Genomic DNA, 27450 nt, shown 5'->3' on the forward strand with positions numbered 1-27450 from the left:
TTTATCATACCTCATAGCTCAGGATTCTGGGGGCCAACTCAGCTGGTCTCTACTGGTCTGCGGCCAGCCATCAGGTGAGCCAGAGGCTGATAATCTAAGCTGCATCACCTGTGTGTCTGCTGGTTGGCAGGCTGTTAAAGAGGCATCTTATCATCCTCTAGCAGGCTAGCTAGGGCATCTTTACTTGGGCAGGGCTCCCAAGCATGGCCAGAGGGGCAGCCCCAGGGGATGAACACCTTCCAGGGCCTCTGCTTTTGCTAATGTCTCATTATTCAAAGTGAGTCACTTGGTCATCCTGGATTCAAGGGCTGGTGAAATAGAGTCCACTTCCGAATGGGAGGGGCTGCAACATCACAAAGCAAGGGTGTGGACACAGCAGGGCGAGGAATTTGAGGCCAATTTTGCAATCTATTATATGTCCCTAATCCCCCTCCCAAACCTCCTTGCAGACCCTCTTCCTTATGTGCAAATTCACACCCACGTACAAAGCCCTGTGGACTGAAGCCCCAGGCTGGGCCAGAGCCCCTGGGTATAGCCAGGACCCTCCCACTCTGCAGCCTTCTCCACTGACTCTTGTTTCTTTTTAGCAGCTCTTCATATGCCCAACTGCCAGCTCACATGCAGGGAGCCCAGGGCTGGCTCGAAGTGATCAGGCAACTCCTGAACCTCACCAGTCCTCTTGAAGGGAGTGATCACTGACCACTTTTGCTTGGGGTTATGGACCCACTGCTTTGTGTCAAAGTTGCTTTGTAGGTAGGCAGGGCTGAGAATGACCTCACAGGACATCTCTCTTACCGCCACACCTTGGGGTTATGAGTCCTGGTCCTTTCCCGCTGCCCGACTTCTCATATGACCACTAACATAAGGATGATGGTCATCATGAGCCTGGGGCTGTGCTGATTGTCTCATGGGACCACCCCATCTAATCTCCTCAACACAGTCTGTGGGTGATTTCATGAAGGGCTGAAAGCATCCTCCTTAAAAGGCCTCCCTGGCATGAACCCATGAGAGGGGTGGTTACGAATGTCAGCAGAAACATCAGAGACGCTCAGTAGCTTGGAGCTGGGCAGAGGGAGAGTCCATCCCCTTGGGGAGATTTCTTTCCAGGACATGAGCCACAGAACGAAATGCCCCTGCTCTGGGATTTTGCACTCACACTTTTGAAATTAGAAGTTTCATTCTTTTGTATCAAGATCTTGAAATGTGGTAATAAAGTTACACCAATGAATAGCCCTGCACAACATGGGGAATTTAATAAAGGTGAAAGCAATAGAAGGTGGGGAGTCCAGCCGCTCTGCAGTGATACAACTAAGACTCGTAAGAAATAAAAGTAATTATCACCTGCCCAACCTGGCCGGCCCAGTCTGCGTGCGTGGAAGAAAAGCATTTCAGAACTTTATTTCCTATATTGAATGTCGATAATTGGATGTATTTATAAGTCTCTCTGGAAGAAAACAGCTTATGATTTCAAGATGAGAAAACAGTCTTCCAAACAGTGAAAAACAATATATTCCCCATTTTCACACACACACAAAGAGCTTGTTTCCGTTGATGTTTTTAAGGTGCTGTTGGAATGATTTGCCTTTCCGAAGTCACCATTCCATTTCTCATCTTGAATTGCCTCATAGACTCTGGCTAAGCACTCAGCAGGGACCACTTCATCTGAGGCGGTGACGGGGCTTCCTAGGGAGGGCCCCTCAGCTGCTGCCCGCCTCTCTCCTTCAGGAAGATGGAGACCCAGGCCGGCTGGGCAAAGGAAGGGCCGGAGGAGTATGATGTGATGTGGGGCGCCTCTGGGGGGCTGACGGTTGGTGGTTACAGCTGTGGTGTGGTCCTGGAGGAAGGAGCAGGCCACGCTGGCCTTGGGACTGGGAGAGCAATGACTGTCACTGCTGACATTGCAAAGGCTGAAGGCTGGGGTCTGCCAGAGCCACGATGGAGAGGCAGCCTCCTGGGCACTTCATGTCCATCGCGTTCCTTCCTTTCCTACTTGGAAAGAGGTCGGGCTGGACCATGCCACCCCTTCCCCCATCTGACACTCCTCACACCCACACCCCTCTATCTTTCTGTTCAGTCTATTTGGTGCTGGTTTTCTGAGCCCAGTCTTCTATTTTCAGCAAAAGCAAACAAGCGATCACAAAACCCCCAAATGACACCCCCTGTGGGGTTTTACCACCTGAGGCTGGGGCCCCAATGAGGTTGGTGCAGAGTCTCTTGCTGGCTCTTTTCAGAAGTCTCTTTGACCCTCTTAACCTCCCACCCGAGGCATAGGCCTGGACCCCACTGCTTTCCTGCTCAGAATCCCCCAGCAACTCCCTACTCATCACAGGAGGAAATAGGAACATGCACCCCTGCTCTGAGCCCTCCCAGATGAGAACTCCTTGGGAATAACACTGAGGGCTCCTCTTCTGCCCCCAGATCTGCAGGGCAGGGTCTGGGCTCTGGCCCTTTACAGTGTGGGTTGTCACAGAGTGGCTCCATGGGCGACAGCTCAGTAGCCAGGGGCAGAGCCAGCATCGAGGCCACCTCCAGGGTGGTCCCACGGAGCCTTCCAGAAGACCAGTATCCTTGATGTGCAACAGAAAATGGATGAGGCCCATGTCATGGCTCTTCCAGGGACACCCCTGCAAGACCCCAAGGGTGGCTCATGACTCAGAGTCTGGCTGGTTGCCACCTCTGGGCTTGCCATCTCCAGGCAGCCAGCTGTCAGCAGTGTCCAGGGAGCTGCAAGAACATGTGTCTAGATTGAGGGGGGTAGGCAGAGCAGGGAAACCTGGCAGGATACAGTATCATAGGAACAAATGGAGCCATGGGAGCTCCAAGGAGGCCTTTTGGGGACCAAGTTTCTCCTGGGTCTCTGGCTAGGACAGGGCCCGTCTGCAGAGTTATGATGCTCAGGCTGCTGGATCAGCTGAGCACAAACACCTTCCAGCCACTTGTAGGTCACTAGAGGGGGACTGTTTCAGCCAAGGGCCGGTGACCTCGGAGGTGACACCACATGAGGCCTGAGTGTGCTGCCTGGTGCTCTCTCTTGCTGATTTACACACTCTCGCTCCAACTCTCTAAAATCAATCTTTCCCCAAGTGCCTTCTGGCTCCCAGCAGTGTCCAGGGTCTGCCCTGCATGAGTAACTACGCAGTCTTCTCCCACTCTCAGGGCTACTTCTCCTGGAGCCCCTGCCAGAGCTCTAGTGGGGAGGGGACAGGAGTGAGGGGCACAACCCTGCCAGAGCCTCTGATAGGGAGAGAGGTGAGGGGTGGGGGCAACCCTCTATGCCAGGCTCATAGAAGGCTGGCAGGATAGGCCCATGGTCCAGACAGGCCTGGATGAGTAGGAATCATGGACTGAGCCCCCTATTACTGCTCACAAACAAGGGCGCTTCACTCAGTCGGTAGGTGCCCTCCCCCTATTATTGTGTGGATGTTTAGGATAATTCTTTTTCACATTAAACACTCAGAGTTGGCAGCTAGCTTAATTTTGACATAGTTTATGTCAAAAGAAATGGGGGGGGGGAGGCTGCAATTAGATGGGGGCAGGTTTTCTTTCCATAAAGGAGTGTGAAAAATGCATTCTGCTTACTCTTGGTTATTTTTTAAAAGTGTCCCTTATTAAGGAATTGAGTCTCTTTAGCTGAAGGTGGAGAAAATGCTTAATGGGGGGTCTCAAGTTCTTGGGGACCGAGGACCAGATAGTGGGGTGTAGGGCCTTGTGTCTTTGCTCTTCTCCATGGCACTGGCAAGAGGGCTGATAGACTCTCTCTGGAGTCCTTCCTGGAGGACAGAGACCCCTGAGAGTTGCTATGTGTAGTGGGAAGGGGGAGGCAGGCTGGGGGTCCCCTCTTCCATCACCTCTCCTTGATCTTATCTGTGTCTGTCTGGATGTGCCACCTTCTTCCTCACGGTTTTGGCTTCTTTGGTTGTGCCATGGGCTAAAGATGCCCAGGTGTTTGCTTAGGAATCCCTGGAGCAGCGCCCTGAGCTGGGTACCATTAGCTCTCACCTGCCAGATGAGGAAACCAGGGATGGTGCTAGAATTTGAAGCAGCCATGCCATGTCACCCACCTTGCTTATGGTCTGACTCGATTCCTCCGTCTATTTAAGGAGCCTGCTCTTTTCCCAGCTTTGTGGGGACAAACAGCAGCCGCTCTCCATCTCATAGCCTTTGGTACCCCCTACTCTCCCAACCCAGCCATGGTGACCCATATCCTTATCTTGACAAAGGTTTCTTTCTTTTAAGATTTTATTGGGGAATTGGGGGAGGGGAACAGACAAATTGCTGTCCTTTTTGTTCTTCAATCTAGTTGTGGAGGACGTTGCATCACTGGCCTATGTTGGTATTATCATTGCGCTCTTCTCGGGTGAGACAGATTGGTCACCGGTCACTGGACGGCCGCTCACGGCGGCTCTTGGCAGCTCACGCTGGCTACTGGCCGCTCATGCCAGCTGCTGGCAACTCATGGTAGCTTTACGACAGCCCACTGCAGCCTACGCCGTCGCTGGCGACTCACAGCAGCCCAGCTCCAGGTGGAGCTGTTGTTCACCGTCTTAGCTGTGGAGGGCGCAGCGTCACTAGCCCTCATGTGGGGTCTGAACCGTTGACAAAGGTTTCTTTGTCAAGAAGAACAAAGAAATCTTTGGCACCCTAAACCAAGCCCTTCAACCAGAAGCTACTTTCAGTTTAGAGACAGCTATGGGCTGGGGTCAAGAGCCCCAGGGGCATGTGCTGGGACTCACTTCCTGTCCACACACATCTGCATACTCTCTTGTGGCCCAGGACCCCAGGGATACTCCCCAACCCCAACCCTCACCACCGCCCCCAGCCTTGGGCCCCTTTTCTTCACAGAGCCAGTGTGGGTCACTACTCAGAGGTGTGACTGACTGTGTGAGCTCAGCCTCTGTGTGAGCTCAGGCTAGTTACCAACCACCCTTGGCCTCAGTATAATGGCTTTCAGAATGGAGCCACCTCATGGGGCTATTGTGAGGATTCAATGAGGTAACACTTGCAAAGGATAAGGGCACAGTGAGTGCTCTGCACCTGATGGCAGCAGTTAGTATTACTATTATTCTAAGGTGTCTGCAGCCCAGGTTGCTCATCCCCTGCACCCAACACCAGGGCCCAGCAGAGCAGAAGGGGATGCCCTCTGATAGATTCTCCCTCCTGAAACGTGCCCTCCATGTGCCCACTTCTTCCCCAGAGATCCTCACTGGGCTCCCTGCCTCCAGGACTGTCTTCATCCTGTAGTTGAAGAAGCTTGGAAAGGTCCTACGAGACCTAACTCCTCAGCTCCATTTTCAAGGTCCTGCAGGATCTGATCCTTGCTTATCTCAAAGGCCACACCTCTCACTTCCACACCACACCCTCTCTCCTGAACACTGAACTTTTCGGTTACTCCAAGTGCCCTGGCCTTTGCTCAAGCCATTTCCCTTCTTGAGCAATCGCTGTTACCTCCGCCCCACCCTAGATTGGGTCTCCCTGGTGTCCTTTGCAGGGCTGTCTGAGACGCCAGGTTGAGGGCTGAATCAAGGTATCCACTGCCTAGGGACACGCCTTCCTATTCTGGCGAGGCCTCTGCAACCCCATCCTGGCCCTGCCCCTCGCCTGCAGCCAGAGGCCAGCGAGTGCATAGATTTATTCTTCTCCCCCTCTAGGGCTCCGCCCCTCCAGGTCCAGAAGGGCCCGGCGCTGAAAGGGGCGGTGCAGGGACTCCTGGCCCCGCCCAGACCGCGCCCCCCTCAGCGGTACCCGGCCGGGCTCAGCTGACGCCGCACTTCACGTGACGCTGGAGCCGGGCAAACATGGCGGCGGCCACCCGGTGAGTGTTGCTCCAGTCCCTGACCCTCGCCCGGCGGCGCGGAAAGGGGTCCTGGGCCTCCTGTGTGGACAGTGGGTGACAGCCCCCTCCGGGTGCGCTGGGTGACTGTGGGCAGCGCGCTTCTTCATTCAGGGCGGTTAGCTGCGCGCTGCGAGTCAGGGTCTGCGCTGTGCCTGCAGCTCACCTCCCCGCTACCCACTGAGCCGCCCACCCTCTTGGTGCGGCGTCCCCACTGTGTGGCCGAGGTGGGGGCTCAGATCGACACGCGCGTTCACGGCCACGACCCTCAGATGGGAAGGCGGCGTTGCCAGGGCGCCAGGGCTCCGGGCGCTCCAGGGAGGAGGCAGTGGTTTGAGATGGGCTTGGAATCACCCCCTCCAGCGGGGCACTTGCCCACTTCCTTCTGGGTCCAAATGTCACCTCCTCAGAGAAGCCTTCCCTAAGCACCTGTCGTACTTTTTGTAGACCCTCTCACTACCTGGTAAACTATATAGTACATTTATTTTTACTTGTTTCTTGTCTTTGCATTCGGAATGTAGGGTCAGGGCCTTCCACTGGTTCACTGCTGGGTCTCACTAGTACAGTGCTTTGCACACAGTAGGTGCTTCATAATTCCGCTGCATGGAAGAATGGGCGAGTGGTCCTAGTGGGAGAAAGTATGGACAGATGGGCTCACTGAAGCGTTGGAGAGTGTCCCAGATGAGGGAACAGTTGAGCAAAGGTTGAGAGATAAATGTTGAGAGTTCAGAGTGTTCTGGGGACAGGGTATAGGGAAGTGCCTTCCTGTGCTGGAGGGTGTGGTGCCCCAGATGGCTTCTCCAGACTTTGCCTGCGAGGCTGGAGCCCTCCAAGGGTTTTAATCTTTGTTCAGATATGCTTTTTAGATAATTGCCCCCTTGGGCTGTCTGTGAAGTCTGGGGGAGGTCCAATACTGGGAACAGTGTGTGGGCCTGGTGGAGCTGGGGCTAGGAGGGGTAGTGGTAGAGAGGGAGCACTGCCCCAGATGCTAGGCTGGGAACTGAGATCAGAATGGGGGAACTGGTGGCCTGATTGCACCTTTCTTTTTGGGAGGTGGGGAGAATGGCAACAGAAAGTTGCCTCCTCCGTTGGCCCTCCAGGTTGGGAAAGCTTAGGGCATACAAATCAAACATTTAGTGGGCATCTGCTGTATTCCAGGAACAGTACTGGGCCTACCCTTAGGTGTTCATGGGCCACTGGGGCAGATGGACACATGGGACTGTCATTTATCTGCCTGCCTCTGGTCTTGGTGTGTGCCATGGAAGGGCATGGGTTCTGAGCTCAAGGGAGAGTGTGGGTAGACTTCACTCGCTGGAGGACATGTTTGTGCTAGTCCTTGAGCACCCCTCACACAGAGAACTACGTGCAAAGTCCCAGATGAGTGTCAAGGAACTCAAGGTCAGATCCTTGAATCTAGCCTGTGACCCTGTCTTAAAGAGCAGAGTAAGTAGTAGGTGTAGGCCAGTGCTTGGATGTGGGTCTATTACCCTTATATCTGAGCTGGCCAGTTGGTTACACAGAGTTCAGAGGCTGCATTTGGGTTCAGGGCTCCATGCTGGTCTGAGCTTTGTTGCTCTCCTGAAGATACAGAGAGGCAAGCTGGTGACTGAATGAGCCAGGAACTGGCTGAATCCTGGAACGAGGGTTCTTACATGGGGTGGTGTGGGTAAGGATGGTAAAACAGAGCGACAGAGGTCTTCTAGAGATGTGTTTTTGGAAGGGAGACCTGACAGGTGCAGGGAGATTCCAGAGCCTGATAACGCCTCCTTGGCAAGTGCCATCCCAGGCTGGTATCAGGCTGCCCTGCTGGACACTTTGAGCCTGAGGTCCAGTCCCAGCATCTCCCTTAAGGGGAGGAAGTTTTGAGTGTGCTTCTAGCAAAGCTCAGTACCCAGTGCACACACAAGACAGATCAGCGTGTCAGGCACAATGGGACACCGTGCCATAGTCATGGCCACAGGAGTTCTACTAGAGCTTGGGCCGTACTGGTCCCTTCAGGAGGCTGTGAGAGTCCCAGGTGACTGGGGTGTGCTCCATGTGATTTCAGGAGCAGTGCAAGTCCTAAGCTAGTATCTCAGATTCAACTAGAAGCTCGAATTGCTCCTCTGGGGAATGTATCAGTGTTTATCCTGCTCTGTCCTGCCAGCCTGGGCAGGGACTTCAAGTCTGAAACAGGGGGTCCCACAGCTCCCAGAGGGTCTGCCTGAGGTCACCCCCCTCCCACCCTCATCCCACATCACTTGGTGGGAGGGAGCCCTGCCTTCTCCTTTAGCCGTGCCTTGAGCTTTCCATGGACAGAGCTGAGCCTTGTCTGCTGCAGCCACACCTGCCTGCACTGCTCCCCCACATGGCTTTTTCCTTTCTCCCCTTCCCTTTGCCGACTCACCTACTGGCCCCGGAGTGCCCTCGTCCTCCGACATAATTGTTCACATACTTGCAGGCCCAGCTCAGATGGTTCGTGTCCTAGAAGCCTTTCCCGAACCCCTCCCTCCTGATCTTGAGTAAAGGCTTCCTGCTCAGAGCTCCAGAGAGTCCCAGTTTTTCCCGCTGGTAGGATGTTTTGCCACATCTGCGCGCCTGCCCATCGTGGTTGGGTGAGGGCTTACTGCCCTTCATGCCTCTGCTGGAATCCTTGGAGCTGAGGGACCGGTCCAGTTTGTATCTCCAGATTGGTGCCCTGTGGCCGCCCTGTGATTGGTGCTGAGTGACATGATGCCAAATTAGGACAAAGGAGGATTTACTCTAAATTAGTCCAACATGCCATCCTGTTTTCTGGGAGGCTCTCAGTGATTGAGGAAAGGAGTTGTGGGTGGGAGGGGGACAGAATTCTGAGTAGGATGAAGAAATATCTTTAATTCTTTAACTGCATGTCTCCCAGGGAGCAGCTACCCAGAGAGCCTTTGCCCCGTGAGAAGAAGCAGGTGAGCAGCCCTGGGTGTGTACCTGTTGGGTCGTAGGTCACTCTGAAGTCAGCATTCTTCTGTAGAGAATGTACCTGGAGGAGTCAGATTTTGGATGCAAGCCCATCTCTGATATGAACCTTGTGCTCCTGGAGAAGAGGCATCGGGCCAACCCTAGGGGTGGGCCTGTGGCAGGCAGGCTGGCCACTGAGTGCCCCTTTGCCCTCCCTGGCCCTTCCTAGGCCTGGTCCTGACTCCACATAGCCCTCTCTTGGTCCTTGTGTGGCTTAGATCCCCTGACACTCCTCTGGAGGGAGGAAGGCAGGGTGGGAGATGTTTACCAGCTGCCAAGAGGTTCTTCCAGCCACGGTGAGTGAGCTGGCCTTGCTGACAGCCAGTGGGTATGGTGTCAGGCCTGAGCTGGAGGCCGAGGGTGAGGAAGCAGCCTGGTCCCTGGCAGCACGGCCCCATCCAGAAGTGGCATTGCGTTCTAGCGCAGGAACCTTGTCCTTGTCTGTGCCATGGACTGCTTGGGCATCAGTGAGACCTTTGCACCCTTCTCAGCATGACGTTTTAAATGCATGAGAGAAGATAGAGAGGATTACAAGGAAAACCAGTTATACTGAAGTCCAGTTATCAAAACGTTGAAAAATGAATATGTGATACAGTAATACATGCTTCTTTATTAACACAGTCAGTAATAAAAAAGCAGCAGGTCTAATAACCACCTTAATTTTGAAGAGTGAGAGCAGAAGTGGTATTTTGAGATACTGTGACATCAATAATAGCGTGACAGAAAAATACCTGTGATTTCTGTTGGTGACAGATTCACACTGCGGATCCTGTTGTGGTTAGTTGCTTACATTAATAATGGAAGAAAATGTAAATTTGAATGAGAGGTTAGAGAAAATAAACGTATAATTTTTTTTCCATCCAAGTAGATGCAGTCCCTAAATTCTATGCGTGAATCCCCAGGGGTTCATGTTCCTTGGGTGAGAACCCCACAGATTACCACTGAGGGCAAAGGAGGGGGTGACTTAGTACCAATTTGGGGGGATGGAAGCAATTTGGGAGCACTGAAATGGGTTGCAGGGGCAGCAGGATCACACCTTTCCTGGGGGCAGCTCCCCATTCCTGGTCACTGGCCGCTTCCTGGGCCCTAGTGGTTGGCAGGGGGCGGGCTGGCCTGTGGGGGCCAGGGCTGGTTCTGTGGGGCTCTGTGATGCCCTGGCGTCGTTGTCCTGCAGCCCCTGCTGCCTTCCCCGGCATTGCCTGTGCCCTCAGCTGCCTGCAGGAAAGCAGGCCTTATTACGCTGGGGCTTGGGTATGACCTGATTTTTGCCTTTTAAATTCCGGGTGCCAATTAACAAAAGAGCCAGCAGAAACCAGCTGGATATGTTTTACTAGTGCTGCTTTTGCTAAACTCACAGGGAGAAGTCACCTGCATTGGCTCCGGGCCTAACATTCTCTCTGGGGGTTTGGTTTATGCCACGAGAAATCAAAAGGCATGTCTTTATAAACCCTGATTCTGGGGGCGCCCGGCAGTAAGGAATCACTGCAGCACAGCAGCCTGCTTGGTGGCTCAGGCGGGGCTACCCTTCTCTGTTCTGGTTGAGCCCCACAGAGGATTAGGCAGTGTTGTCAATTTTCCTCTCAGTAGCAGCAGACACTCACAGAGAGGGTACCTTAGCAAGTTTCTTGGCTGAGGGAATGGAAACATATCATATCTTAGGGGCTTTTCAAAATGCAACATTATCCACCACCCTTACCACCCCTACCCCTGGAATAACATTCTAATATACATATTTTTTGAAGCATCCTACAGATTTTAATTTCTAATAGAGTAAATGTCAATCTTTAATATCTCACATAAACAAAAAGCTCTTTGGGGTCCCTCCACCGCCTTTTTTTCCGCCCAGAGTAAAGGGGTCTTGAGACCAAAAACTGAGAAAAACTTTGATTTATCCTCAGCTGTGATTGGTCAGTTTCTTGCTCTGACCTCATAAAGCACCATTGTGATGAAATGACCAAAAGCTTTAAATAAGGCGCTGGCTGGGCTGAGGTGTCTGTCCTTTATAGCCCAGGAAGCTGATTTGCGGTGACCTGTCTGACTTGGGACGTCTTAGCTAGTTTTCTCCTTTTTTTCCCCATTTTATTTTTTCTTTTCACTCTTGTTTATTTTTCTCAGTTTTTAAAATTATTTTCCTTTGCTCCATTTCCCCATTTTTCTTTTTCTCTCTCTCTTTTTTTTTAATTTACTTTTATTTTTTTAGCTGAGCCATCCTGCCACCTGTTGGCAGCTCAGCTCGGGCCGGAAATTGAACCAGCGACCATATTGCTCAGAGCTCGCACTCTTGAGCAAGCTCTTTATCCAACTGAACCACTCGGCCGGCCTCTTTAATTTTTTTTAGTTAGTTGTTTCGTTAGCATTGTTAGTACAGTTAGTATAGTTAATTGTTGATATAGTTAGTATATTTAGCTAGCATAGCTAGTAGCCATTTTTGTTAGTTAGCATAGTTAGTATTATCTGTTAGTGTAGTTAACAGGTCACAATGTCTCAAAAACCTGCAGCCACCTCTTTTGCTTACAAGGAGCCGCATCTTGACCATTATGAGCTCCTGTACACCATCGGCCAGGGCAGCCACGCCAAGGTGAAGCTAGGCCGGCACCTTCCCACCAGCACCCAGGTGGCGGTGAAAGTCATCCAGAGGCCGAGCGGCTTCATCAGACACCAGAGACCTATCATGCAGGAAGTCCACTGCATGGCAAGATTACGCCACCCAAACATCGTGCAATTATTTGAGGCAATTAACACCAAAGATGATTTATTTATTGTCATGGAACATGGAAGTGGAGGGGACCTGTTGGGTTACATAGACACCCATAGGCGCATGACGGAGGGCGAGGCCCGAGGCACCTTCCGACAGTGTTGGCGGTACACTACTGCCATGAGATGGGGGTCATCCACGGGGACATAAAACCAGAGAACGTGCTTTTCAGCACAGACATGAATGTAAAACTAATGGATTTTGGGATCAGTGCGCTGTTCGATGGCACTAAACTGAATACATTCTGTGGCAGTCCCTTTTATGCAGCCCAGAACTCTTCCAGAGGGGAGCATATCATGGTCCTTCAGTAGACATCTGGAGTCTTGCCTTGGAGTGCTGATGTATAAGATGGTGACTGACACCATCCCTTTTCAGGGCAAGGACCTGAGTGAGCTGGTGATAAAGATAATGAAAGGGAAGTACACAGTGCCGCATTATATAACAATCCAACTGCAAATCCTCAGTAAATTAATAACTGTGGACCCCACAGAGAGAAGCACTCTATTACAAATTATGCCAGATCTATGGCTAAACATCGGCCACAAGGAGGACCTCACGCCCAGCAATGACCTGAACTCTGGTGTGACACAACCGATGGTCAGTATGGGCTTTAAGCAGGACCAGATCATTAGCGCATAAAAAAGAAGACATACGATAACATCATGGGGACGTACCTCATACTAAACTCAAAAAAATCCAAAGTACTGTGTCGCACTGTCCCAGTAAGGCCCCTACAATTCACTGACCTTAGCAGCTTTAGTCCTTCCTCAGATCAGGAGGCTCAGGCAGAGAGCTCCTGTTCCCAGCAGGCTGAGCAGCAGCTGAAGGACCTGGAGTCAGGGAAGAAGTCTTCTGCTCCTTCAGCCAGCCTGCAGTCCATGGACGCCACACCGGGACCAAGCCTAAAATCCAGGGATGCCACGCAGGGACCAAGCCCAAAGTCCAGGAAGGCCAGTCCGCTACCCAGCTCAAAGTGGAGGAGGGTCACACCACGATACAGCCCAAAGTCCAAAATCGACACCCCCAGACCCAGCCCAAAATCCAGGACTGCTACTCCCAGAACTAGCCCAAAGTCCAGGACTACCACTCTCCAACTAATCTTGGAGATGGAGTTGAGGACCACCACTCATCCACCAATGCCGGAGTCGGAGTCGAGGACCCCTCCCCCCCAACCAATGCCGGAGTCGGAGTTGAGGGCCACCACCCCCACACACACCCGACAGGGAGTCAAAGAGCACCACCCCTAGCACAGCCTGCAGTGTGGCCCTGGAGACACCCTCTCCACCCACAGTGCCAGCAGCAGCAGTGGACGTGCAGAAGGAAAAAGCCAGGGCTGTCGGGGGGCAGCGAGGAGGTGCTTGAACTTTTTAAGAAGGCTCTGCTGTCTGCCGCCCAGAAAAGAACACTGTAGGTGCAACAAAATAAAGCCCCTGTAGGTTTCTGATACAAGCTGGGCTTCCTGCATTTTTTTTTTTAAGGTTGTATTGGGGAATTGGGGAGAGGGAACAGTTTGGGGAAATTGGGAAAGGGGAACAGCCAAATTGTTGTCTTCAATCTTATTTGTGGAGGGTGCAGCTAGCTTATCTCCAGGTCCAGTTGCCATCTGGCCACCCATCGGCAGCTCGTTAGCTCAAGGTGCTGTGTTCAATCTTAGTTGAGGGTGGGCGTAGCCACCATCCCATGTGGGAGTCAACCGGCAACCGTGTTGTTAGGAGCACATGATCTCACCAGTTGAGCCATCCTGCCACCTGTTGGCAGCTCAGCAGCAGCTCAGCTCGGGTGCAGCTCACTGGCCTATGTGGGAATTGAACCGGTGACCCTGTTGCTCAGGGCTCCCTGCATTTTAAATGCGGAACTGGACGAAATTGAGGTCCAGGGAGCCTGACCATGTGGTGGAGGAGATCGGCCAGAGGCTGGATGCAAACTGCAGGTGGCAGCAGTGCAAGTACGTAGTGTGTGTGTGAGGAGCCCTGGGCGAGAGGACTTGGTCCAGCGGATGATGGAGGTGTGCCAAATGCCGTGGCGTTCTCTGTGTGGGATTCACATCCAGGGCACCTGGCATTGCCGTGGCCTTCAGAAGCATTGTACCCAAAATCCCTGGTGAGCTTGGAGAATGGCCTGGAGCCCCTCAGGGGACAAGAAGAGAGGCCGCCCTCGCTGCAGGTCCACCACGTCGGCCCCTAGCTGGGCGAAACTTCAGAGACTGGACTCTTTTTCCTGGGGCCCTTCTATCCTCCCCTGCTCTCTCGGTTCTTATTAAAGTACCTGGTTCTTCCAAATCTTGCAATAAACTTGATGCTTCACAAAGACGTATCGGGCACTCTTGTTTTGCATCCTCTAGTGTGAGGAGTGGGTCGCGATGTGGTACTTGGACTGACTTCGGAACACCTCTGCACCTGTGCATGTTGTGCTGCTCCTACCCCTCTATTCCCTTGGCTTTGAACCCTCAGCTCCCTTGTCCATTTCTCCTTTGAGGCAGGATGGTGTTTCTTGCTCACATGGCACACACGCTACCTTCTTCCTGTAGATGCTCCATTTGAAAGAATCCGGCTTCTTTCTCTTTTTGACACAACACATAGCATCAGGGAAGGGAAGCAAGGCCAGAATGTGTGTGAAACACTGGCCGACTGATTGTCGAACATGCTGCTGTGGCATGAAACCGAGTCCAGGTTCCTGTGCCCCAGAGCTGCGCGGACAGGACCCGAGAGGATAGGACACTACTTGTCTCTCCAGTGAGGCCTCACTCTGTGGCTGAGGGACAGGCTGGAGGCGCAGACTGTGCGCATTCTCAGTGCTATTGGGTTAGGAGAGCACCCTCGAACCCCACGGTCCTGGGCTGAGGCTCTGTCTCAGCCTCTTCTGCCCGGGGGGGATCTTGGACGAGCCATTGGAACCTCAGTTTCCTCATTTGGAAAACAGGGATGATAATGTCATATTTTAAAGCGGGGGAGGGGGTGGGTAAAAGGGCTGTGGATACTCCCAGACTATATTGGGTGCCTGACGAATGAAGTGCTTGGTGCTTAGTGTTTCTGAGCGGATAGGCATACATAGAATAATTCTTTAAAAAATACATGGTAACAAGCATTTCATGAAAGTAACTGTCCATGCACAGGAGTAGAGACTGGCAAATTTTCTGTCAATCAGCTGATCTATTTTACTGCCGAGATTGTGGTCTTCCTGGAGAAAAGTTAACATCCAAGGCAGACAGCCTAGCCTATCCTGTGTTAGGTGGTTGAGGGCATGAACCAAAAGTAAACACCAACTCCAAAGCAAAGCCCCGCCGCCCAAGTTTTCAAAATAAAGAAGTTTCTGTGATGATGACCTTTAACACACTTTAAAACATATAGCTTAAAGTTCAAAGGATTGATCAGTTTGTTGAAATTTGGTGACCTTACGTCATTTTAAGTTACATTTAAAAACTTATCTGAAACTGAGAAATCACTGCAGCTTTGTGACTTCAGAAATAACCTTGGACATTCTTCCTTTCATTCTTATTTATTGTTTATAATTGTTTATCTTCTTAGATTCAGGCCCATTGATTTGGCACTGCTCGAGGGGTTGTGTTTAGGTCAGAAAATATGACTTTATTGATATGCTAAGAGATTTCCACTTCAATACTTGGGAAGGAATGGAGATTGAATCAGGCAGGATTGCTGCTAGTTACAAAAGTGTGTTACTCCTGAAGTAACAACAAATAAATTGACAGTTGTAATCTTTGGGCTCATCACCCGTGCGATCTGCTGCTTCTTCACCAGGCCCGCCCCCAGGATAAAGCATTCATGGTGTTGGTAGAATCGCCCCTCCAGTCTTCGGATGTTAGCGGATTGCCTAGCCTGTTGAGTCGTGTATTAATCCTGAATAAGCATTCACGATAATATAAGAGTCACATAAAAACCCACCACCTGCTGCAACTTGGTTTATCAAGAATTAGCATGCACCAAGGACTTAAAAAGTACATTAAATGGAAAAGTGAGAGACCTCAGGGCTGTTTGTGCCAACAGAGCTCGGCAACTCTTAGCAAAATTGCCTTTCCCTGGGTCACCCTGCAGCATTTTCCTTTTAAAGATGGTCTGGGTTAGTTTCCTGTTTCGTAGACGTACTTCATTATGCAGAAAGATTCTGGTTAACATAACTACTAAGAAAAAGAATGTCAGGGGTCTTCAGCATTTTTATTCTTTGGCCAAGATTACTCTCTCTATTTTCAGATGTGTGAGGTCCAGTGTGGGGATGTATATATGTGTGTATGTATGTATAGGAATGCATTTATATTTTTAAATTATTTTTTATTTTATTGAAAAAGCATGTGTGCATGTGGTAACATATTCACAACGTGAATGGGAAGCTGTCTTCTTCCTCCTGAAGACCCCAGACTGACCAGAAGCAACCGCAGCTAATGGTTTCTTATGTGTCTTTTCAGAGTCTCCGCACAACCGCGCAGTTTAACTCACGTTTACTGTTGCAGAAATGGAAGCATGCTAACGAACATTAGCGTGTCTTTCTCTTCTTTTTAGGGTCCCTTTCATATCAGCACATGCTACGTGTTTTTTAAATGACTTCATAGAACGTCACTGTATGGGTGTGACTTTTGGTCAGGGACCTGTGTGGTGTGCCGTCTACTGTCACAGTAAGGCTGTGGTAGCATGTATCTTTGCTCAAGTGGCTTTCCTGTCCCGAGTGTCCTGCTTCTCTCTGTGGCCTGTGTGGTGGTGGGACAGGACCTCTAATGAGGTGTGACATTAGGATGGTGGACTCAAGGTGGTCGTCAGGATCAGATGGCGCCTTTCTTTGAGACCCCCTCGCTCCACGCTGGTCCCTCTCCAAGTATACCTTCTCCCCTCCTCCCTTGGCCCACACAGCAGCCTGTAGAAGTGGCTAGACCCTGGACTGACTGCCAAGAATAGTCCCAAACCACCATTTGTGAGTTCTGAACATATCATGTGGTCTTATAGTCACACCAGGCATCATGTCCCATTCTCTTTCCGCTAAACCCATGGTTCTTGACTGGCGTGGTTTTGCCCCTGGGGACATTTGGTGATGTCTGGAGACAGTTTTGGTTGTCACCCCATTGGAGGAGACACTGCTGGACATTCTGCAGTGTATAGGACAGCCTTACCACGAAGAATGACCCAGGCCAACGTCCCTAGTGCTGCTGTGGGAATCCTGTTCTAGACTTTGCTTTCTGAGAGGTAGAACACCTATTTGCAGGGGACGTCATCGACCCCACCCAGGCCCTGATTGGGTTTAGAGTGAGATCAGGCCAAGGCAGGCTGCACTTGGACGTGGTGGCCACCTAGTGTGACGGGAGGCTGGACTTGCTTCCATGGGCAGGAGACAAAGTCTCCTCCAGGCCGGCAGCCACGTGGCTCTCGGGGCCAGTGCCTGACACTCAGAGGGTGAGTGTGCAGTCTTGGATGGCCAGGGTCCCATACAGTGAGGTTGAGTGATTAAGGACACCAGTCATTCTAGGTGCTCCCAAGAATCAAATACACGTATAGAGCAGTGGCTCTCAGTCCTGTCACTCCAGTTAGGAGGAGGACTGGGGACATTTATGTGGGTGAGGAAGACGACGGCAGGCCAGGGAGGGAGGAACAGTGACAGGAGTGTGTTTGCCACCTCTCCCGAAGCACCTTATTTTCAGGAGCAGGGAAGTCTAATATCTGGTTACCACGTGGACAGGTCTGAGTGGGGACTTTCAGGCCCCGGTGACAGAACTGAAGGTAAAACATGAGATCCATTCACGAAGACCTCCTGCCTGCCTGCTTCCTGGCCAGGAAGGATTGAGACTGCAGACTGGACGCAACAATTTGGGTCCTTTCTGCTCCTGAAGCAAAAATATGCTCTTTTATTCTTGTCCGACTCTCTCTCTTCCTCCCTGTTTCGTTTTTCTTATCAGAGGCAATATGTTTCGGAGAACTTGGGGAGCCCTGGTCAGACCAGCTGTTTGTAATATGCCAAAGGCAGTTGTGTTGGCACCGACGGCTCTTCTGAAAGCCAGACCGAATCCCTCGGGCCTCTCTTGCTTTGTTTGTAATGACGGAGAATGAGCTGGTCTCATGCATAACTGGTGTGGATCGGAGAGTATTCCAGGCCATACCTAGGCCTTGGGTGGAGAGAATTAAACAGAGCTGGAATGATAAAGCATGTTTTTCTGGAATTTATTATCTAAATCAGTCAAAAGTGTAGGCTGCAGCATTTCCATTCAAAACATGTCACTGCCCTTGGCCACCCGCCCCCTCCCGCTGCAGGGAGGGGAGGGGTCTGTGCCTTTGGCTGGGGCACCTGCAGGAAATTACTTGAAGACGGAAGATGTGTTCATTGTCCTTTGGGAGTGTTCTTGCCCTTTCAAATGTGTTCTTTCAGAAGAGGCATTTGATGGACTATCCTCAGTGTGAGATAAACCTGTTCCCTGAGTTCAGGACTAATTGTCCTCAGGGACGTGAGGACGGAACTGTGAGATGAGCAGACAGTAAAGGACATGTGGGGCTCTGGGAGAGCCATGTGGACATGCTCCCACCACCCTGTGGGTCTCAGGCTGCAGGCCCCTCTGAGAAGGCAGGGAGCAGCCTTGCTGGGGTTTTGCAGGTTCTGGGAATCCAGCACATGTGTGAGATATGCCTGCACTTCTGTGGTGGCCGGCCAGGTACTAGACATTGTCAAACACCCCCATTCATTGTGGGTTTTTTTAAATTGGGAAATTGGGGGGATGGGAACAGAGCTGGGGAATTGGGGGAAGCGGAATAGACAAGTTGCTGTTGTTTTGTTCTTCAGTCTAGTTGTGGAGGACGTTGCTTCACCGGCCCAAGTTGGCACCATCATTGCTCTCTTCCCGGGCGAGACAGATCAGTTGCCGGCTTCTGGATGGCCGCTCACGCTGGCTGCTGGCTACACACGGTAGCCCATGGCAACCCACTGCCACAGGGGCTGCAGCCTACGCCATTGCCGGCGACTCACAGGCAGCCCAGCTCCAGGTTGAGCTGTTGTTCAGCATCTTAGCCGTAGAGGGCAGTGTCACTGGCCCTCACATGTGGGATCCGAACCGGGGCCCTCTGGCATCCCAAGCCAGCTCTTAACCATCGCGCCACTCGGCCGGCCCCATTCATTGTGTTTTCACCTCTGGTGCGGGAAGGCCGTGGGTTTGGGGAAGGCTGGCTGAGCCACCCCTAACCGTGTACCCCAGGAGCCGGAGTTTTCCCTCCTGGGGATGTCAGGAAGGTTAGAGGGGGCCTGACACTGGTGGCCCCACGTCCTCACCCTCTTACTTTGGATCTATGCTTGGTGCCGTCCTGAGAGATGCAGGTTGGGGTTCCTGTTCCTCCAGGGCTCCCCACTTCATTCATGGCCTCCGAGACCCAAGGCCAAGTGCTCTCTGCCCACTCCGCTGGCTCCCACACCTCACAGGGCTCCCCTTCAAGCCCCAGCTCTTGTGCCAGGCCCTGTCACCCTTCTGAGCATGGCGGGGACCTGAAGCAGGACCCTGCACAGAGGCCCCCACTGTCTGCCCAGCTTGGCCCTCCTGAACCACAGGTCCTTGGGCCAGAAGGCACCAATCTGGGTGCCCTGAGGGATTTAGGCCTCTCAGAAGGTTCTAGACAAGAGGAAGCCCAACCCTTCTGACAACCTTCCAGGTGGGGGCATGGTGGCAGGCCCAGTGGAGCTGGCACCTGGTGTGTTCGAGGAGGGAGGCTGGGGCAGAGGGGCCAGGAGTGGTGGGGGATGAGGTGTCCAGGGCTGGGCTCTGCTGGCCGAGGTTAGGCATTTCCAGCCCATTGTGCTGTGGAGGCCTCTCCGATCTGGGCACCTATGGCCAGCGCACCTCTGCAGCAGTGTCTCGGTGTCGTTACCTCTGTGCCATTGGGGAGCCTGTAGACATGAGGTTCTTCCCTGTACCCACCCCACGTCATGGGCTTTGCTGAGTGAGGGGAAAGAGTGTGAGGGGATGTGAGAAATGCAGGGGTGCTGGCGGCTGCACTTTCAGTTCCTGGCAGCGTGGCCAGCTGGGATGCAGGCATGTTTACGAGCTGTCACCTCTGTCCTTCCATCCTTGTGGCTGAACTTGGCAGGAAAGTGGCTCAACTTAGAGGAAGCTCTGGCCCCTGTGTCCACCCTTCTGGGAGGGTGAGTGAGGGCCCATGCTTGGGAGGGGAGTGGAAGGGAGGGAGGCTCTAGTCCTGTCAGCATGTGTAGGCTGTGCACGACCCCTCCATCCTTCCTGGCCAGGCTGGCTTGAGGTTTCTGCTTCCTGCCCCACTGGGGCTGATGGTGGCAGCTGTGTGTGTGGCCCTACGTTGTCACAGTTGTTCATTTAGCACTTATTTATTTATTTATTAAATTTTATTGAGGTACAGTGTGTTTTTCCAGGACCCATTAGCTCCAAGGCAAGTAGTTGTCTTCAATCTAGTTGTGGAGGGCGCAGCTCACTGGCCCGTGTGGGAATTAAACCAGCAACTCCGGTGTTATGAGCCCGCACTCTAACCACCTAAGCCAACCGGCCACCCCAGCATATATTTATTGAGCACTTGCTGTGTGCCGAGCAGGGTGCCAGGCACTGGGCCCAGCAGTGAGCAGAGTAGACCCAGATGTCTGTCTTCACAGGGTTTACCTTCTAGTGGGCAGAAGTAGACTGCATCACGAGCCCCGGTCCTCACAGGCTGCATGTGTGTTAGCGGGGGGATGTGTCCTTGCAGCCAGGGACCTGGCCGAGCCTCATGGAGAGAGGTGACTGAAGATGTCCTCCCTGCCTCCCCACCTCCTCCAGTCTTCCCCCTCCTGTCTTCTGCCATGCCTCCCCCTGGTTAAACCCACCTGGATGCCAGAGGCAGGGAGCATACTGATGAAGTCCGCAGGCCCTGGGCATGGAGCAGGGGAGAGTAGAGGAAACCCAGCTAAGTGGGAGAATGGGCAGGGGAGAAAGCTGCAAGTTTAAAGAAGGAAGCCAGGGACGAGCATCCTCAGAAGGTGACACTGGAACCAAGACGCGTAGGAGTGACCCTGGCTCTGAGGGTCCCATGGCCAGGTGAGTGCAGGAGGTGCCCCAGGCCTTCCTGAGGCCACGGTGCTTGGCTTTCACTGCAGCCCCAGGCAGAGCCGTCTCTCTCACACCAGCGCTGGGCTGTTCCAGCTTACTCAACCTCCGTGCCCACCCTCCGTCCTGGCCTGAGAGCACCCGCCTAACTCCACTCCTCCTCCGCCCCCGGGGCCCACCCCACCTGCTGGGGCTGCCCTTCCTTCCTGCACGTGGTCATTCAGCACCTTTAGGTGCTGGGAAGGAGGCAAGGTGCCCGCCCTCCTGGAGCTTACCTTTAACCTGGGGAGACAAAGATCAAGTAGACACGTGCTGTTAGGCAATGGCGCGTGCTCTAAAGAGGAATGCAGAGTCGGGAGAGGGTTTCAGTGGGTCATTGGAAAAGCTTCTGGGAAGAGGAACATCTCCACAGAGGCCTGGAAGAAGCCAGAACGGGAGCACTGGGAGAACAGCAGCAGTGAAGGCCCCCTGGGGGGACTGTGCTGGTGTTCAGGAGAGATCAATGCCTGTGCGGTGCCTGTGCAGGCACGGTGGAGCTGCGTGGGGGTGTCTCTCAGCTCCTCGCAGCTGCGGAGGAAGCCTGCGCTGTGTTCTGAGTGCACTAGAAAGCCAGAGGAGGGCTTGAACGGGGGAGAGCCTGCTCGGATTTGCAATTTTGAAGGGCCCCTCTGGGTGGGTGCAGGCCAGGCTCTGGGGGACGCTGGGACTGAGCGAGCATTTGAGTTCCCTGCAATTGTGCAGGTGGGGGACGGAGATACACCACAGCTGTGGGGCTGCACTATGGAGGGCGAACTGAGGGATGGAGGGCGCCTGGAGGGCTGGTGCCGGGCGGGGCTTTGGCAGAGAGAGTGGCTCCCAGTGCCCTGGGCACCCAGAGAGGCCTGGTAGGGGCTGCAGAGTGGAGAGGGGGTGGGCCAAGGCCTGATGGGGTGGATTGAAGAGAGCGTGGGTGGCTAGGACGTGGGGCCGGTGGGCTTGGGTGACTCTTCAGAGGATATTTCCTACAAAAGGGAGAGAGAACTAGATGGCTGCAGGGACCTGAGCATTAAGGGAAGGGTTTTGATTAATTTTTTAAAGCCGTAAGTGAGGTTCTTTCTTGTATGTCTAGATGCTGAGAATGATCCTGAGAGGGGAAAATTGAGGCTGGAACCACGCAGGGAATAGGCGTGGGGGTGGGCAGGCCACACCCAGGTGGAGGAGAAGCCTCAGGTGGGGGCAGGTGGGGTTTAGGTAGTTGGGTGCTGAGAGGATAAGCTGTGTTTTCTCAGTGGAAAGGGAGCCATCAGGTGAGGGTGGGGATGGAGGGAGACACCCACCTGCTCTGCCAGGCCTGGTTCTGCCCAGCCTCTCGTAAGGTCTCGGCAGCTCACCCCTGGCTGGCTGCTCTCCTCAAGGTCAGCACCCCTAGGGCTGCCGCTACCAGGCTCATCTTGCCATGGCCCCCCCTTGGTCACTTGGCACATACCGTGTTTCCCCGAAAATAAGGCCTAACTGGAAAATAAGCCCTAGCACGATTTTTTCAGGATGCTCGTAATATAAGTCCTACCCTATAGCCTCATAGCTGCCGAACTGTTCCCGTGTGCTGATCCCATGAAGGTATAGGGAAGTGTCTCGGAATGCTGAGACCCGAGGGAGTGATCTCGGTAAAGCTTCCTTATCTGATGGTCTCAGAATGCTGAGACCATCCCTGGGGTCATGTGTGTGTGTGTGTGTGTGTGTGTGTGTGTGTGTGTGTGTGTGTGAAGGCACAGTACGGGGAAAACAGTTACTAGGCACAATAAGCTCAGCAGACTGGAATGCGATAAGCAAATTCACTTCCTGATAGTGGATAATAAAAGCTATGGGGGGGCCGGCCGAGTGGCGCGTTGGTTAAGAACTGGCTTGGGATGCCAGAGGGCCCCGGTTCGGATCCCACATGTGAGGGCCAGTGACACTGCCCTCCACAGCTAAGATGCTGAACAACAGCTCAACCTGGAGCTGGGATGCCATGAGTCGCCGGCAACGGCATAGGCTGCAGCCCCTGTGGCAGTGGGTTGCCATGGGCTACCGTGTGTAGCCAGCAGCCAGCGTGAGTGGCCAGCAGCCGCAGTGAGTGGCCGTTCAGAAGCCGGCGACTGATCTGCCTCACCCGGGAAGAGCGCAATGATGGTGCCAACTTGGGCCAGTGAAGCAATGTCCTCCACAACTAGATTGAAGAACAAAAAATGACAGCAACTTGTCTGTTCCCCTTCCCCCAATTCCCCAGCACTGTTCCCATCCCCCCAATTCCCCAATAAAAATATATTTAAAAAAATAAAATAAATAAATAAAAGGTATGGGAACGCCAGGTTCGTTCGGAGCTCAGTCCAAGAGACTGGCGTCTCCCCTGGTCCGCTTACACCAAATACTTGGCTCTTGTCTTTCTTAACCCTTTGCCGCCCCTCTCGCAGGCCACCGCCCTTGCCGCGCGGGACACGACTCTACCCCAAACATAAGCCCCAGTTAAGATTGTCACCCAGACATGACTGTTTGACTAAATGTAGATTTTTGTACATGAATAAATGAATAAATGTACATTGAGCAAAAATTAATATGAGACCCGGTCTTATTTTCGGGGAAACACGGTACTCTCCAGGCTTTGCGCTGGGCTGGCTCTGGGTACCCTGGATGTGTGTGTGTGTGTTGAGGACAGGTGGGCATCCCAGCCAGGTGAGGAACAGCCAGCCCTGCCTGCCGGATCTGTGACTTGCAGAGAAGATGGGAGCATGCAGGCGCCTGGGCAGGGAACCAGTGTTGTCTGGGCCAGATCATGCATTTTTCGCAAGGATATTAAGCTCCTTGAAGGCAGGAGTTGAGAGGATACATCTCCAAACCATCACAGGCTTTCCCTCCATGGGCTTCACCTGCCCACTGATGAAACAGACCCAAACTGTCCCTTAGACTCCCTTGTGGCCCAGTGCTCAGGGATAGCAGGGGAGGCTGTGGTCGACGAGCCCCTGTGGTCCCAGGGTGTCCTGATGAGGTTCACAAGCAAGTCCAGCTTGGATCAACTTGTTATGTGCTAATGGGGGTCTCATGGCAGGCTCGGCCCTCCGGTCGTGTCAGACCAAGGGTGGCGGATGTACTCGGTGGTGCTCACAGAGGCCTGTGTGGCGGTGTGTGCTCATGTCTTTGCAGACCTTCGTTTTGGCTGGGGAACGAAACCCTGAAGGTGTCCATGGAGCTCTTCGCCCTGAACAGGCGGCGCCTGTGTGAGCGGCTGCGAAAGAACCCGGCCGTGGAGGCCGCCTCTGTCGTGCTGCTGCAGGGCGGGGAGGAGACACAGCGCTACTGCACTGACACGGGGGTCGTGTTCCGCCAGGTGAGCCCACCCCAGCAGCATCCGAAACCTCCAAGCGTGCACGGGGCCTCCTGTGGGCTGTCTGCCCTCTGCTAGGATCCGGCCTGATGGGCCTTGGGCAGCTTTGTTCCCTGGGGTCCCTGAAGAGGCTCTCTGAAGGCAGGCCAGGGCCTGGGGCCCAGGGAGCCCACACTTGCTGGGGGCAGAGCTGGCACCAGCCGGTCTCCGCTCTCTCAGGTCCAAGTACAGCAGGATGATATTCCTTGGGGAGCAAGCAGACGAAGCTTCCTAGAGGAGGCAGCATCAGGTGTGGTCCCTGAAGGCCGGTGAATTCTGACAGGTAGAGTTGGGGCAGGTGTTACAGGTAGGGGGCTGGCGTCCATAGGAGTAGCTGGGCCGGACAGCTCCATGGCCAGAGAGAGGTGCTGATGGGGAGGGCTCTGCAGCAAGGCAGACGGAGACTGCAGCAGTTCGGAAGGAGATGTCTAAGCAGGATGCTGAGCAGGGGTCGGAGGCCCAGGCATTCGTCCTGGCTTGACCAGTGCTGACTCTGTGAGCCTCACTGTGCTTTGGTTTCCTCACCTGGGAAGTGGTCCAGGGGCTCCTTGAGGCTCTGGAACCCTGCGGGGTGGCAGGTGGCCCAGCGGCAGGAAGCCGGCTTGGATGTGGTGGCCATGACTGAGAATCGCTGGCATCACTCGGTTCCCAAGAGTAAGAACAAGGACACTGGACAGAGGGGTGCACTGAGAAAGTCAGGGAGGCCCTGAGCTGGCCCCGTTCTTGTTGATCCTAGCATTGCACCCACTTTATAGATGAGGAAACAAGCTCCGAGGGTGGAGCTGGGATTAGTTAGAACCCCACCTCCTGACACCAAGTCTGGTGTTTTCTTCTCCTTCCGGCCATGCCCAGAGCTGGGCCTAACACACTGGGGACTCCAGAGCCTCCCTGGGGACAGGAAGCGCCTAGGGGACACAGCTGTCCAGCATCCAGCTCAGGGAGCTGAGTGTGGAGAGGAGGTGGCGAGGCGTGGCCTCCCCAGCTGGGCAGTCCACCCCGCAGGGCACAGGCTGGCTGAGATCCTCTGCCGAGAGCCATTGCACAGTGTTTTTTACTGAGAGCGCCTCCTGCTGGAAGTTTCCCCTCTGCTTCTTTGTTCCTGCAGCCTCAAGCCTGCAGTCCTCTAGTTCTAGAGACATGGAGGTCTAAATGAGCTTTTTCTGACGAGCCTTGATGTTTCTTGAGGCTTACATATTCTGTGGTTTAAAAACCGATCTCCTAAATTCAGCTGTTGGCTCCCTTACTGATGTTCTGCAGGGTTAATTTTGGAAGCGATCCGCCTCCTCTTGGTACCTTTATAAGGTTATTTTAGCTCACTGTTTATTGCTAAACACTGAAGTCATCAGCTGCCCCGGGGCTGGGAGGGGAAGGAAGACGTCCCAAGTGGAGGAATCCGTTTCCGTGCAGGTGTCCAGCCTGGGTGTCTAATTCAAGGTGGCACCTTGCCTGCCTGCAGGCAGTAGTAGGAACCGCAGAGCGATGCCGGTGGCAGAGAGGCACGGGCAGGGCTGAGCCAGACCAGTGGTGCTCATGGCACCCATGTCCTACGTGCCCTCTGAAGGGCCTAAGGGGTGTGGTCTGTGAGGTGGTGCTGGGGCACGTGCATGAAACCCACATTATCAGAGAAGGCTCAAAGCAGCGTCAGAGGCACCGGCCAGGCTGCCCCCTGCCAAGCCCTGGACGGAGGAGACAGGCAGCCTGGAGTGGGGGGCAGAGTGCTGAGGTGGAGGGCTGTGTGAGGCTGGGGGTCAGTGTCTGAGGACGGTGAGCCTGAGCGGACTCTCTGGGGTGCATGAAGGCAGGTGTTTGGTCAGCCGCCCCACCTCAACTCCTTGCACCTCCTGTTTCTGTCCTGCTGACTGGGTAATTGTGGGGTTCTTGTTCCCGCCACAGGAGTCCTTCTTTCACTGGTCATTCGGAGTCACCGAGCCAGATTGCTACGGCGTGATTGACATCGACACCGGAAAGTCGACCCTGTTTGTGCCCAGGCTTCCTGACAGCCATGCCACCTGGATGGGAAAGTAAGGAGCCGTCCAGGCCATGTGACTTTGCCTGCTGACTGCTGGCTGGCCGGGGTGGGGTGGGGCTGGGGTTGGGGACACAGGGCCTGGCCTGTGGGTGGCAAGGAGGGGAGAAGTAGCAATGGGGAGGGTCAGTGGTCAGGACCATTGACGGCCTGCCCTGGGCCCGAGCCCTGTACCCTTGGTTGGGAAGGGGTGTCAGAGCCAGAGCCGTACACTGCGGTCATGTTTGTTTGGAGGTAGTTACCATTTATTAGTCTTGAAAGCCTGGATTCCCAGCTTTGTTAGAATGCCTGAGGCCTTGGTCCCAGTGGACCAGCGCTCCTGCATGGCACCCATGGGTTGGGAGTGGAAGGTTCTGGCTCTCACCAGGGAGGGCAACCTAAGGCCCTTCTCTGAATGCCATCATTAACCACAGGGCTTCACTGGGTGCCTGCTGGGTGCCTGCCTCCGCGGTAAGCTTTACAGGGCTACAGATGTAGGTTCTGCCTTAGTGGGCTCACCTGGGAGATGGGGTAGCGCTGTGTGAGAAGTGTGGGACCAGAGGCCTGGGCTCTTCTGAGGTGCCCCTCCCCCATCACCTGTGGCACCTGCCAGCTCCAGGGCCCTTCACTGTGTCCACATGTCCCAGGAGCCGTCCCTGCCTGTTCAGAGGGGCCGAAGCAGAAACTGTACCTAACTGGGGATGCTTGAGGTGATCAGAGGGTCCCACTAAATGCTTACCACCTTCCAGCGTGTCATTTCTGCCTGGAGAGTGATTATTCTGGGCTAATATATAAATTTCAGCCCTCCCTGCTTAGTGTCCCTGAATGCTCGTTACCAGGTGGGCTGGCTGGTCTGTGGCTGATTTGAATGACAAGGTACCAGGCTGCTCCTGGGCCTTGCTCTGCACAGAGGGCCAGGCAGGCCCCCTGATCGTCCTCTGTTTCATGTGCCGCCCTCCCCACTAGCCCTTCAGTGCCAACCCCATAGCCTCTTGTCAGCCTGCCATGTACCTCTTCTGCCATCCTGGGAGGAGGGGTTCGGCCTCACAGCTGTGCTCTGAGCCCTCTTGGCAGGATCCCTGGCCCTGGCCCTGGTCTTTAGCTTTGTTGTAAAGACTTGGCTTTAAGCAGAATTGGCAGCACAAGAGAAGCAGGCGGGCTTTTCCTGGCAGTGTGCTCACCTGGCTTGGTCCTGGGGAGCGGACATGCCCATCTAGCTGGCCTTTGGGGTAGATATCTCAGTGGCCACCTAGGTGTTGGCCTCTCAGAGGCCCCTGGGGCAGGTGGCGTGAATGTTTCCCTGCTGCGTAATGAGCAGGTTCCCACTGGCCTTCTTGCTTGCATTAGGGTGGGCACTGGAAGGTCTGCTGCCTTCTTCCCAGAGGGAGGGGCAGGGCATTGGGCATGGCTGAGAGCCGCCAGAGACTCCACACTGCCCCAAGCCTGGGTGGGATGTGGAGGGGGCCTTGGAGGACGCCTCTGAGGTGGA

At 53.8% G+C, this 27450-nt stretch overlaps 1 protein-coding gene across 1 annotated transcript in view; it reads left to right on the forward strand.

Annotated features, from left to right (window-relative positions):
• The first annotated feature begins 5709 nt into the window (after positions 1–5709).
• The window catches only part of PEPD (peptidase D), a 126549-nt gene continuing 104808 nt past the window's right edge, over positions 5710–27450 (forward strand). Inside the window, exons 1-3 of the mRNA XM_019654525.1 lie at positions 5710–5812; positions 23737–23920; positions 25850–25977. Coding sequence (XP_019510070.1) covers positions 5796–5812; positions 23737–23920; positions 25850–25977 — 329 coding nt within the window. The 5' untranslated portion in view covers positions 5710–5795. The remainder of the gene's footprint in view (positions 5813–23736; positions 23921–25849; positions 25978–27450) is intronic.

This window comes from Hipposideros armiger, unplaced genomic scaffold, assembly GCF_001890085.2.
Source record: "Hipposideros armiger isolate ML-2016 unplaced genomic scaffold, ASM189008v1 scaffold_224, whole genome shotgun sequence".
NCBI lineage: Eukaryota > Metazoa > Chordata > Mammalia > Chiroptera > Hipposideridae > Hipposideros > Hipposideros armiger.